The 13,030-nt window shown below is 44.0% G+C and overlaps 1 protein-coding gene across 3 annotated transcripts in view; it reads right to left on the bottom strand.

The window, feature by feature from the left end:
• The window catches only part of GCC2 (GRIP and coiled-coil domain containing 2), a 110,232-nt gene extending 101,840 nt beyond the window's left edge, over window positions 1–8,392 (bottom strand). For all 3 annotated transcript variants that reach the window (XR_005746953.1, XR_005746952.1, XM_040336462.1), the window contains exons 1-3: window positions 8,293–8,392; window positions 3,960–4,016; window positions 1,274–1,358 (exon numbers count right to left, since the gene is read on the bottom strand). Coding sequence is in view for 1 of the 3 variants with exons in the window: in XM_040336462.1 (XP_040192396.1) it covers window positions 1,274–1,358; window positions 3,960–4,016; window positions 8,293–8,298 (148 nt within the window). In the remaining 2 variants the exon portion in view is untranslated. The remainder of the gene's footprint in view (window positions 1–1,273; window positions 1,359–3,959; window positions 4,017–8,292) is intronic.
• Between the last annotated feature and the right edge of the window lie 4,638 nt (window positions 8,393–13,030).

Here is a 13,030-nt window from a genome sequence, read left to right as displayed (position 1 = left end):
TGGAGCAATGTCCGCCTGTCCCTCATTTTGGTCTAATCTATATAGATGTATATAAAATGCATCTATCAAAAAGTGTTTTCCAACGCTAAACCTTTTATCCGATTTCTAAATTGCTGCATTTATAAAAGCCAATATAAAAGGGATATTAGTGGTAAAAAAAAAGCACTTGCGGGTTTAACCAATCTTGTTTTTTTATACAATTCTCCTTTAAGGGGGCATGGCTGGGGGTGTGTCCTATGCCTGCATACTTTTGCCGATAGGTGTCCCTCATTCCCATCTCAAAAAGTTGGGAAGTATGCTGGTCGGCACTGATGAGGCGGCACGGATAGGTGGCACTGATGAGGCGGAACTGATGGGCACTGACAGGCATTGATTGGCAGCACTGATAATCAGGACACCGATAACCAGTACCCATGATTGTCAGTGTAAAGGTCCCTTTTAGAGAAGCCGGTTATTGGCTTTCAGCATGAAGAAAAGGGTGCTAATAACCGGCTTCAGTTGACATCCATGATCAGCTGTGATTAGACACAGCTGATTACCGGGTAAAGAGCTACTGATTGTTTCTTTACTTCAATATGCGATCAGCAGTGTCCCCGGACACTGCAATCACAAAGCGCGCTGCACACACCCAGCAGCAGGCGCAATCACGGGGCACCTTCATATGACAGCGTCCCATAACTGGATGACCGCCCTGCAGCCGTCATCTGGCTATAGCTCGGTTAGCAAGTGATTAAGGTAAAAAAAGTTCCTGTTGCAGAGGATCCCGACAACTTTCCCCCTTACACATACCTTCTCAATCCACAGAGATGTGCACGAGAGCAGTGGCTCTACGCTCTCTTCCTCACTGGGCAGACTGATGGCTCCCCACTGCTGTCAATCAAAATCTGTGACAATGGAGTGGTGGCAGGGCAAAGCTGCCCATCTGTGTCAATAGATGCTGACAGGGAGGCTCAGGAGAAAGCCTGCGCGAGCGCCTACGGGAGGTCTCGCTGAAGAGGATGAGCCAGGAGTGTCGGTGAGGGGACACCAGAACAGGAGGATTGGGGATGCTTTGTGCAAAACCATTGCACAGAGCAGTTACGGTAAGTATAACATGTTTGTTATTTGAAAAAAAAATAAATGCAGCTTTATTATGAATAACTGTTGATTACTCTATGTTCTCGAAGATGAGTGCATAGGCATGCCTTCACAGCCAGTTTAAAGAAATACTTTATAATAAAGTGAGACCATGCTATAAATAAAAAGTGAAATCATAAACACACTGGACTCCTACCTGTACATCTTAATTTTACTTTCTGAATCACCACTATCTGCTTCTTTGCAAATTTGATGAGGTCTTCTTTTGGCAGGGTGTCCAGCTGAAAAATGTGAGTTTAAATAGGATCAGCATCAAATATTAATATATCACAAGTTAGTGTACAGATGCATGCTTTGTCTCCTCTGCAATAACGTTACTTGCCTGCCTGTCCGCCCTTGTACAGTGAGCCAAGCATGCGCAGCTCACTGTACAAATTCAGCAATGCTGAATCTGACTGAACTCCCGTGCATGTGCGGAAGTAACGTCATCCCTGCTCAGCCAAATAAAGCGGCCGGAGATCGGGATATTAGCGACCGGGCGGGGAGCTTGGGAACGTCACATGGCTGGAGCCGAGGTGAGTAAAGTTCAAGTGATTCTAGACGCAGAAGGCTTTTTTTTTTTATCTTAATGCATTCTATGCATTAAGATAAAATAAAAATAAAAAACACTTTCTCTATGCAGCTCCCCCTACCACTTAACTGAGCCCCATCTTGATACAACGATAGTACACGAGAGCCTCGGCTCTCCCTTCTCATTGACTGAGACAAGAGCAGACGCCATTGGCTCCCGCTGCTGTCAAAGTCAGCGAGTCAATGAGGAGAGAGAGAGAGGGGGCGGGACTGGGACGCTAAGTGTCAGAATAGACGCTTAGAGCAGAGGCTCGGGTGCCCCGATAGCAGGCTGCTTGCTGTAGGGGCACTCGGCAGAAGGAAGGGGCCAGGAACGCCAGTGAGAGACCCGAAAAAAGAGGAGGATCTGGGCTGCTGCGTAAAACCACTGCACAGAGCAGGCAAGTATAACATGTTTGTTATTTTTAAACAAACAAAAAAAAAAAACTTTAATATCACTTTAAGCCTAAACCAGGAGTCGATAAAAATCAATGATTTTATTTATTTTTATTTTATTTTAATAAAATGCTTTTTGGGGTAAAAATCTATCTAAATATATTTTTCTATTTAAGATACATTAATAATATAGTTTATTCAGCATGAAATGGAGCTTAGTTATGTAGCATGAGGCTGTATTATCTGAAACATTTACATTTTTGGTAAACTCATTCAATGAATCAAAGCTCTGCAAGCGGAGATAAAATAACAATTTCACAGTAACCATGAGATAAAGCAAAATTCAGGAATATTTCTTTATCTCATTGTTTTGCAAACTGTATGACTGAATCGGTTCCGATATCACCGTTTTACTAACCTGACAACAGCTTATTATTCTTAATAGGAAACCTTAATTTTGTTTTCAAATATTAAAAGGTTCTAACTACCAGCAAGACTGAGTCCTTACATTTAAAGAGCACCTGAAATTTCAGATCCATCATGGCAGCGCCGTTAGCGGGCATCCACTCACCTGCTACCGCCATGTCCCTCACCTTGTTGTGTCACTGCCGCATCACCAGCCATCCCATTAAAGTGAATGGGACTGTTGGTGAGTCAACAGCGGGTCACAGCCTCAGAGGAGCTGAGGGACAGAGATGACAGTTGCTCTTTAAAAATTATGATTTATATCAAGCTTTTTTTACTAGCGATTTAAATCGAATCCACCCTGCCAGTAAGTTTGTTATTTTTTAATCTCCTTTAACAGACCATGTTGTCCATCAAAAGTGGCAGTTAAGAGGATTAAAATAAACCATTGAAAAATGACAGGGTTGCTTACAATGGTCAGTTTTTATTCATTTGTATGAAACCTTTATCCCAAAAGTAAATATAAAAAACTGTCACTGTAACTGCTTAGCTGGAGTTTAGCTTTAATTTGTTAGTCAGGTCAATCTTACTCTGCAAGTGTATCTAACACTACCCTCTCCACAGGCTGACAATGCTGCTGTGCAAGGCTGTCTGCAATCACACTTGTAAGGCCTCTTTCACTTTGGGTATTACCGCGCTTTCCCATTAATTTCAATGGGAAGGTGCGGTATAGGAGCGGTGAACACACCGCTCCTATACCGCGGTAAAGATGCGGCTAGCAGGACTTTTGGAGCGTTCCTGCTAGCGCACCGCTTCAGTGTGAAAGCCTTCGGGCTTTCACATTGAACACTACAGGGCAGGTTTTTTCATGCGGTATAGCAGCGCTATTTTTAGCGCTGTACCGCATGGAAAACGCCTCAATGTGAAAGGGGCCTAATGAGTCACAAAACAACATAAAAAAAAAATGGCAAAGACGTCATGACGTTGCTTCCAGCCTCTGAGGGTCATAGAGATGGCCGGGAATCATCTGGTCCATGGTCAGCTCTATGGTAAAGCACTGGCAGATTTATTCTCTGGCTCTCCGATCGCACAGGGGAGCCTGCAGAAGCACTGGATGGCAGCGGGAGAGAGGGCGTCCCCAACACCCCCCACCTCCGTAAAAGCAAACAAGCGGCTAAACAGCCCCTATGGTTGCTTTTACATGTGAGTGAATGGCCAGCGGAAATTTTTTTTATATATATATATATATATATACGCGCCTGCAGCTGGAGGCATCATTCAGATATCACCACTTAAAGTCCAGGATGTTATATGATGTCCACTTACGGATAAGTGGTTGAAATGTCCATTGAAAAATAAAAGTGACTACAAATACCGTGCAGAAATAAAATCTGTGGCATAGTCACAAAGCAAACACCATGGAGCTTATTGGAAAGCATAATATAAAACAGAACAGAAAGAAATGTATTTACCTTAGACTTGCTGGTGCCTGGGGTAGCTGGAGATGACACTCCATCTTGGCCAGTTCCCTAGGTAACAATATTTTTATATCAGAAAGATTTAACATTATAAAAATACATTCACATAAATCGGTACCCCAGGCAAAATTTGTTATTAACCACTTAAGGACCGCCTCATGTACATATACGTCAGCAGAATGGCACAGGCAGGCACATCAACGTATATATACGTGCCCTGCTTGACGTGGGTCGGGGGTCCGATCGGGACCCCCCCCCCGTACATGCGGCGGTCCCCGTGGCTTCAGGAGCGATCCGGGACGACGGCGCGGCTATTCGTTTATAGCCGCTCCGTCGCGATCGCTCCCCGGAGCTGAAGAACGGGGAGAGCCGTGTGTAAACACGGCTTCCCCGTGCTTCACTGTGTCGGCGCATCGATCGCGTCATTCCCTTTATAGGGAAGACACGATCGATGACGTCATTCCTACAGCCACACCCCCCTACACTAGTAAACACACACAAAGTAAACCCTAACTCCTACAGCGCCCCCTGTGGTTAACTCCCAAACTGCAACTGTCATTTTCACAATAAAGAATGCAATTTAAATGCATTTTTTGCTGTGAAAATGACAATTGTCCCAAAAATGTGTCAAAATTGTCCGAAGTGTCCGCCATAATGTCGCAGTCACAAAAAAAAAAAAAAAAAAAAAAAAAAAAAAAAAAAAAAAAAAAAAAAAAAATGCAAAAAAATTATCCCCTATTTTGTAAACACTATAAATTTTGCACAAACCAACCGATAAACGATTATTGCGATTTTTTTTACCAAAAATATGTAGAAGAATACGTATCGGCCTAAACTGAGGAAAAAAATGTTTTATATATGTTTTTGGGGGATATTTATTATAGCAAAAAGTAAAAAATATAGCATTTTTTTCTAAATTGTCGCTCTATTTTTGTTTATAGCGCAAAAAATAAAAACCGCAGAGGTGATCAAATACCACCAAAAGAAAGCTCTATTTGTGGGGAAAAAAAGACGCCAATTTTGTTTGGGAGCCACGTCTCACGACCGCGCAATTGTCTGTTAAAGCGACGCAGTCCCGAACTGTAAAAACCCCTTGGGTCTTTAGGCAGCATTTTGGTCCGGGGCTTAAGTGGTTAAAAAGGGTTATAATTTTCACCAGGCTTGAATTGATTCCTGTCCCAGAGACTCCATGACAAGAAAGATGAATCTCCTCAAAGATATGGGAACCACAGATAGTAAAAAGAAACAAGTGACAGAGGTTCTAATTATAAAAAGGCTTTCACTAGAGTTCCACTTTAACTAGTACTAGAGATGCGCTGAAAAATGGTGTAATCTGCATTTGACCGAAAACGCATGCGATTTTGCAATGATTTTACAGCAAATTTGTGGCGCTTTTACCACAATATGACTGTGCTTATGTGTCACGTGACTCAAAAAACTGCAACAAAAATATAACATGGGTACGTTAATGATGTATTCTTGCAGCTTTTTCCAATGCATTTCAATGGGGAGGTGCTTTTTTTGTGTGGTTATTGTAACTGAGAAAAAATGCAGTAAGCAGGATTTTTAACACCACAATGGAAGCCCAATGGATCAGTGTGAAGACATACATATAATTTAAAGGGATACATTTGTAAAAAAAAGCATGGTTGTTGTCCAGTGACCAGATTTACTGCTTCAAAATGGTAAAAATGTTGAAATATAATTAGCAACTATTGGTGACAATACTGCTTTTTGTTCTGATGTCTTTTCAAGTGTCTTCATTTCACCATAAACCACTTTGGCCAAAAAAATAAAACCAGCAAAATAGGTGAAATACGAAGGCCTTGATGTCCCACTCCTCAGGCTTACACCTCAACCCCAAACATCCAAACCTTTTTTCTGAGCTAGGGAGGGAAACATTGTTGTGTTACCTGTTAGGCAACATTTTTAGACCTTGAGAATGGTTGCTAGATTCACTTGAAGTAAATTAAATGTAACAAATAATTATACAGATTTACTAATGAGATTCAGAATTGCATATTAAGAAAAGAGTTACAAGCATAAGCGAAAAAAGGTACAGAGGGAGTTTACAGGGTTAAAGTCAGCAGTAAATAACAGAAAATCTGTTGGTTGGGTTAGAAATGTTTGGTCCGTTGTTCTATGTTCCTTCTTCTGTTATACAGAAAAACGTTAAAGTCATAGGCAACATATGCACTAGGCATAAGTAAGATCCTGGTTAGGTTTGTAATAGCCAACAACCAACGAATGAGTGCAATTAATAACAACAGAGGGGTCCTTGTTCTTCCCATTGGGATACAGATACTCTTCTGTATAAAAGAAAAAGCAGCATGTAGCCCAAGCCAAGTATTACTGCATTTCAGTAAATCGTAGTCCTTCCTAGCTGTTTCACAAAGTATATCATGTGTCAGGGCAAAAGAGAAAAAATAAAATGTACAGTACATCTCTGTGTAGCTGGGCGCCTGCTGGGTCTGTATGTATCCTCCGCCCGCTCATCATCCCCTCCCCCTGAGAGAAATGCCAGGCTAGAGTGTGGAAAATAATTATTTGATCCCCTGCAGATTTTGTAAGTTTGCTAACTTACAAAAAAAAAAAATAGATGGTCTATAATTTTTATTTTTGGGTGTATTTTAAATAAGAGACAAGATATCAAAAAATCCAGAAAAAAAAACCCTGATACAAATGTTATAAACTGAGTTGCAGTTCAGTGAGTAAAATAAGTATTTGATCCCCCTACCAACCAACAATAATTCTGGTATGTGGTACACAGATTAGTCCTGTCAATTTAAGAAGGTGCCCCTAATGACAATCTCTCTTTTATTATTAAAAGCTCAATATCATGGGCAAGACCAAAGAGCTGTCAAAAGGGACGTCGGGAACAAGATTGTAGATCTGCACAAGGCTGGAATGGGCTACAAGACCATCAGCAAGAAGCTTGGTGAGAAGAGACAACTGTTAGAGCGATTATTCGCAAATGGAAGAAAAAACAAAATAACTAGCAATCGCCCTCAGTCTGGAGCTCAATGCAAGATTTCACCTCATGGGGTAAGGATGATCATGAGAAAAGTGGAGGGATCAGCCCAGAACTACAAGGAAGGAGCCTGTGAATGATCCCCCTCCTCAAGAAGGCACATGTACGGGCCCGTCTGAAGTTGGCCAATGAACATCTAAATGATTCAGAGAAGGATTGGGGAAAGTGCTGTGGTCAGATGAGACCAAAATTTAGCTCTTTTAGCACATTCACACTTTGACAGTCTCCTGCAGTATGACCGCAGTCTCTGACCTACGCTTGTGTCACGTCTGCTGTCAAACGGCTCTTGTGGCACGTCTGCGCTCTCCGGCTCTTGTGGCACGTCTGCGCTCTCCGGCTCTTGTGGCACGTCTGCGCTCTCCGGCTCTTGTGGCACGTCTGCGCTCTCCGGCTCTTGTGGCACGTCTGCCGGCTCCGGCTCTTGTGGCACGTCTGCCGGCTCCGGCTCTTGTGGCACGTCTGCCGGCTCCGGCTCTTGTGGCACGTCTGCCGGCTCCGGCTCTTGTGGCACGTCTGCCGGCTCCGGCTCTTGTGGCACGTCTGCCGGCTCCGGCTCTTGTGGCACGTCTGCCGGCTCTTGTGGCACGTCTGCCGGCTCTTGTGGCACGTCTGCGCTCTCCGGCTCTTGTGTCACGTCTGCGGTCTTTGAGACTGCATATTGAGTGGATTTTATGTATGGCCCTTTGCGAGGGCTACACTTGAAAACCCCATATCAAGAGAGATGACCACCTCCGGTCTAAACGCCTATTTACACTAGTGGTTGGAGACTAATAAAACCACTCTGTTGAGCCACGGTTTTACTGCCCCAACCACATTCCCCCCTCTAGCTTCAGAACATGAACCATATAACTGAATGTACACAGCATGCTAGAGTGAGGTTCAAAGGGTTACACCTTCTCAGAGCCTATCAAATGCTCTCCAACAAGTGCTCCAAATCCAGATTACTCTTCAGAGAGCTGTACTAGGGTAAACTAGCTCTGAGTATTTCCTCTCACTTCCTATTGTGTTTCCAGAACAGGAAGTGAAGTCTAATCTCGCCAATAGGACACAGGAGGCAATAAAAAACTGACAGTTGTTGTAACCCTTCCCTACACTATTAAATACAAGTTCTAAACAGAAATATATGTTCAGTCTACATTCAGTAGCGTGAATTTCGGAGAACAAGCACTAATGTCATAACAGATATCCCCAGAGTGATACAGGCAGACCGGCAGCTGCACAGTCACACACAACCTGGATGCTGCGAGCCCCAGTGCTAATACACAGCGCATGACAACGTACTCCTTATACACTCACCTCCATTTCCGCAATAACCACAACACTGCAGGGACCCTCCACTTCCGGCTCCGTCACCTGCTACACGTAAAGGGCTCCGACACGCCCTCTTCTCCATTGACGCCATCACACCGAGCACCGCCTACTCTGGCCGGCTCAGGGAGGGGCGTTCTGGGCTGCATCGGCTGTGGGTAACCCTGGGTATGGGAGAGTATGTGTTCTGTATATAATGATTGGCATTCTTTTGGAATAGTTTGGTGTCAGTAGCTCTCGAATTATCTTGTTTGTACCGCAAAGTACAAGAATAAAACGGTTATTCCTACAAAGAGTGTCCCTGCAATAGATGTCTCTTACCTCTCTGGTGTAGGGAAGTCCATTCACAACAATAATACTGGAATGAGTGGCTTCACACAGCAAGTGGCTGGAGGAGATCTGTCACGCCGAGATTCCAAAAAAGAATGAGAAAAGGCAAAAAGAAGAATTTAAGGCCCCTTTCACACGTCTGCGACTTGGGACTGCAAAGTCACATGACATGTCGTACCCCATGATTTCCATGGAGTACCATTCATATCTGTGCGACTTCAAGTCACGGCGACTTCAAAGTACTACTTTGATGTGACTTGAGGGCCATAGACCTCAATACTACACAGGTATTGCGCTTGTAAAATAAAAAAAAAATCTGTATTTATTTTATGGAAGCAGTTGGTATTTTATCGCATGATGTCATATGCAGTGGGATGGATACAGGGTAGAGGGATTAGAACACCTGTCAGTTTTTATTATTGTCAGTTCCCCCAGTAGGGAAATTCACTCTCTCTGTTTCTGTTTCTCCTCATTAATGGCTGTGAAAAGAAGAGAAAATCACACATTTTGAGTTGATAAAACATTAAAGTGGTTGTAAAGATAGAAGTTTTTTTTTCTTATCTAAATACATTGTATATATTAAGATAAAAAGCATTCTGTGTGCAGCAGCCACCTTAATACTTACCTGAGCCCCTTTTCTATCTAGAGATGTCCACAAGTCCCTCGGCCGTCCGGGACTCTCCTTCCTGAGACACAGCAGCAGCACCGTTGGCTCCTGCTGCCGTCAGTCAAAGTCAGGAGAGAGAGGGGACGGGACAGCTCCATTTCTAAATGGATGCCACGGAGCTGCAGCTCGGATGCCCCCATAGCAAGCTGCTTGCTGTGGGGGCACTCGACAGGAGGTAGGGGCCAGGTGCAGTGAAGAGGGACCCGAGAAGAGGAGGATCCAGGCTGCCCTGTGAAAAAACATTACACAGGGCAGGTAAGTATAACATGTTTTTTTTTTAAATAACAGAGGGCCAGATTCTCGTACAGCGGCGTATCTTTGTGGCGGCGTAACATATCCGATTTATGTTACGCCTCCGCAACTTAGACAGACAAGTGCTGTATTCTCAAAGCACTTGCTCTGTAAGTTGCGGCGGCGTATCGTAAATCGTCCGGCGTAAGCCCACCTAATTCAAATTTGGAAAAGGGGGGCGTGTTTTATGTAAATGTTCTGTGACCCGACGTGATTGATGTTTTTCACGAACGGCGCATGCGCCGTCCGTGGAAATCTCCCAGTGTGCATTGCTCCTAATACGCCGCAAGGACGTATTGGTTTTGACGTGAACGTAAATTACGTCCAGCCCCATTCACGGACGAGTAACGCAAACTACGTAAAATTTTCAAATTTCGTCACGGGAATGATGGCCATACTTAACATTGATACGCCGCACTTACGCCACCATATAGCAGGGGTAACTATACCCCGGGAAAAGCCTAACATAAACGGCGTAACTGTACTGCATCGGCCGGGCGTACATTTGTGAATTTGCGTATCTAGCTGATTTACATATTTAGACGCGTAAATCAGCGTACACGCCCCTAGCGGCCAGCGTAAATATGCAGTTACGATCTGACGGCGTAAGAGACTTACGCCTGTCGGATCTAAGGGAAATCTATGCGTAACTGATTCTAAGAATCAGGTGCATAGATACGACGGCGCAACTCAGAGATACGCCTTCGTATCCCCTCTGAGAATCTGGGCCAGAGTCTTTACAATCCCTTTAACATAGGGGAAAACTCTCCAAATGGACACAAAAAAAAACAATTTAAATGAATGGCAACATTGGATTCATCTATTGAAAACACTCTCTAAGGTTGCAAACACTTTAACTCACACTTTAACCACTCCTGGTAAAACTCACATTTACACTGATAATTAGGGCACCAATCATCAGTGTTCGATTATCAGAGCAGCCGTATCAGTGCAGCTTATCAGTGCCCCTCAGAGCTGCCTCTCAGTGCCACCTCATCAGTGCAGCCTATCAGTGCCCATCAGTGCAGCCTCATCAGCGCACATCAGTGAAGAATTAAAATTACTTTTTTAAAATTGTATAACAAAAACTAAGAAAAAGGTTTGTTTTTTTCAAAATTTTCGTTCTTTTTTTTCGTTTGTTTACAAAAAAAAAAACAGTGATGATTAATCACTTGCTTACTGGTCATTACACCCCCCTCCTGACCAGGTGAAATTTCAGCTTCTGGCACTGCGTTGCTTTAACTGGCAATTGCGCGGTCGTGCGATGTGGCTCCCAAACAAAATTCACGTCCTTTTTTTCCAACAAATAGAGCTTTCTTTTGGTGGCATTTGATCACCTCTGCGGTTTTTATTTTTTGCGCTATAAACAAAAAAAGAGCGACAATTCTGTAAAAAAAAAATAGCCCAATTTTAATATTTTTTTTTCTCAGTCTAGGCCGATACGTATTCTTCTACATATTTTTGGTAAATATAGCGCCTACAAAATAGGAGAAAGAATTTTTTTCGCGATCTGCGATTTTATGGGGGACACATCGGACATTTTTGACACATTTTTGGCACCATTCACATTTATACTGCGATCAGTGCTATAAATATGCACTAATTACTGTATAAATGTGACTGGCATTGAAGGGGTTAACACTAGGGGGTGAGGGAGGGGTTAAATGTGTACCCTGCATAGTGTTTCTAACTGTGGGGGAAGGGGACTGACTGGGGGAGGTGACCGATCTGTGTCCCTATGTACAAGGGACACAGATCGGTCTGCCTCTCTCCCTGACAGGACGTGGATCTGTGTGTTTACACACACAGATCCACGTCCTTGTCTCTGTAACCGCCGATCGCGGGTGCTTGGCGGACATCGCGGCCGCCAGGCACGCGCATCGGCATCTCAGTGATGCGGCGGGCGCGCGCCCCCCAGTGGCCAGGAGGCCGGAAAAAGACGGCGACCCAGAGATTTAGAACCACCCTGCGGCTGTATATAGTGGTACGGTCGTCAGGAAGTGGTTAAATAACACCAAAGCTCTATCTGTCTCTAATAAATAAAAAAAATCATATGGGTACAGTGTTGTCATTCATGGTTCAACAGCACTGAAAGCTGAAAATTGGCCTGGCCAGAAAGGGAGTCAAAGTGCCCAGTATTAAATTTGTTAGCAGACACCCTAGGGAATAAAGTGGCAGTCAGTGCAACTTTTTATCTCGCACAGTATTTGTGCAATCATTTTTCAAATGCCTTTTTTTTGGAGATAAAACGGTTTCATGAATTAAAAAATAACAAAACAGTAACAGTAAAGTTAGCCCAATTTTTTGGTATAATGTGAAAGATGATGTTACACCAAGTAAATAGATACCTAACATGTCACGCTTTAAAATTGCGCACACTCATGGAATGGCGCCAAACTTCGGTACTTAAAAATCTCCATAGGCGACGATTTAATTTTTTTACAGGTTACTAGTTTAGAGTTACAGAGGAGGTTTAGTGCTAGAATTGTAAAATGGGGGAAGACTAATGCGCATACCAAAGGGAGATAATTAAAAAACCTAAGATCAATAGCAGCAGCCACCTAAAATATGTTCGCACATGAATGGGTCCCTGCGAGTCATAGTCGTAGTGCGATGCCTCCCTCCTAGTCTCCTCCCCGGGTGGGTGGGAGGAGAGAGCTGGAGCGCAACACGCTGACATGCGCATGTCGGCGTGTTGCGCTCCAGGTCTCTCCTCCCACCCACCCGGGGAGGAGACTGGGAGGGAGGCATCTGACATCCCTGATTGGGGATACGACTCGCAGGGACCCAATAGGGCAGATCTACTGCTACAATGAGGATGGCCCTTCACACACCTACTTCCGGCCCCCGGAAGCACACGCTCCTGTGAACAGGCGGAAGTGGGAATGTTTTGGAACGCACGCCGACTAAATGCGGCGGGGGAGAATGGGGTCTCACATGAGTAGGATTGTGGTCTCTATTTAAGCGCAGGGGAGATGGGGGTCCACTTGTACACCCCTGTAGAAGTCTTTTTGAGACGAAACCGGTCGGGTACACTGGTCCTCACCATTTCCTTACTGCGCATTGCTGGATAACACCTTTCACCCATGTACCTATCGTGGGTGACTGTTTGAAATATATTTTTTTGTGCTGATGTGGATTTGGATGTGAACTTTTCAGGATTTCAGTGTTAATCTTTTCAAGATTTTATGATTACATTTTACATTTTTACGCTATGAGGAGCTCTTTTTTATTTTTCCCATGATTGGAACACATTGGTGTATTACTTCTTACGGAATTGATATCTGGCCACGGGTGCATCCTGAGTGCATCGGATACGAACCACGTCTGGGGTAACCAGTAAAAGGGCCCGAGACCGAGACGGTGACCAGGGAGGGCAATCGGCCCATATAGCCTTTGTGACCCCCCCCCCCGCCGTATGGTGGGTTGTGGGTCCAC

Source organism: Rana temporaria, chromosome 2 (assembly GCF_905171775.1).
Source record: "Rana temporaria chromosome 2, aRanTem1.1, whole genome shotgun sequence".
NCBI lineage: Eukaryota > Metazoa > Chordata > Amphibia > Anura > Ranidae > Rana > Rana temporaria.
This window is presented reverse-complemented; position numbering and strand designations above follow the sequence as displayed.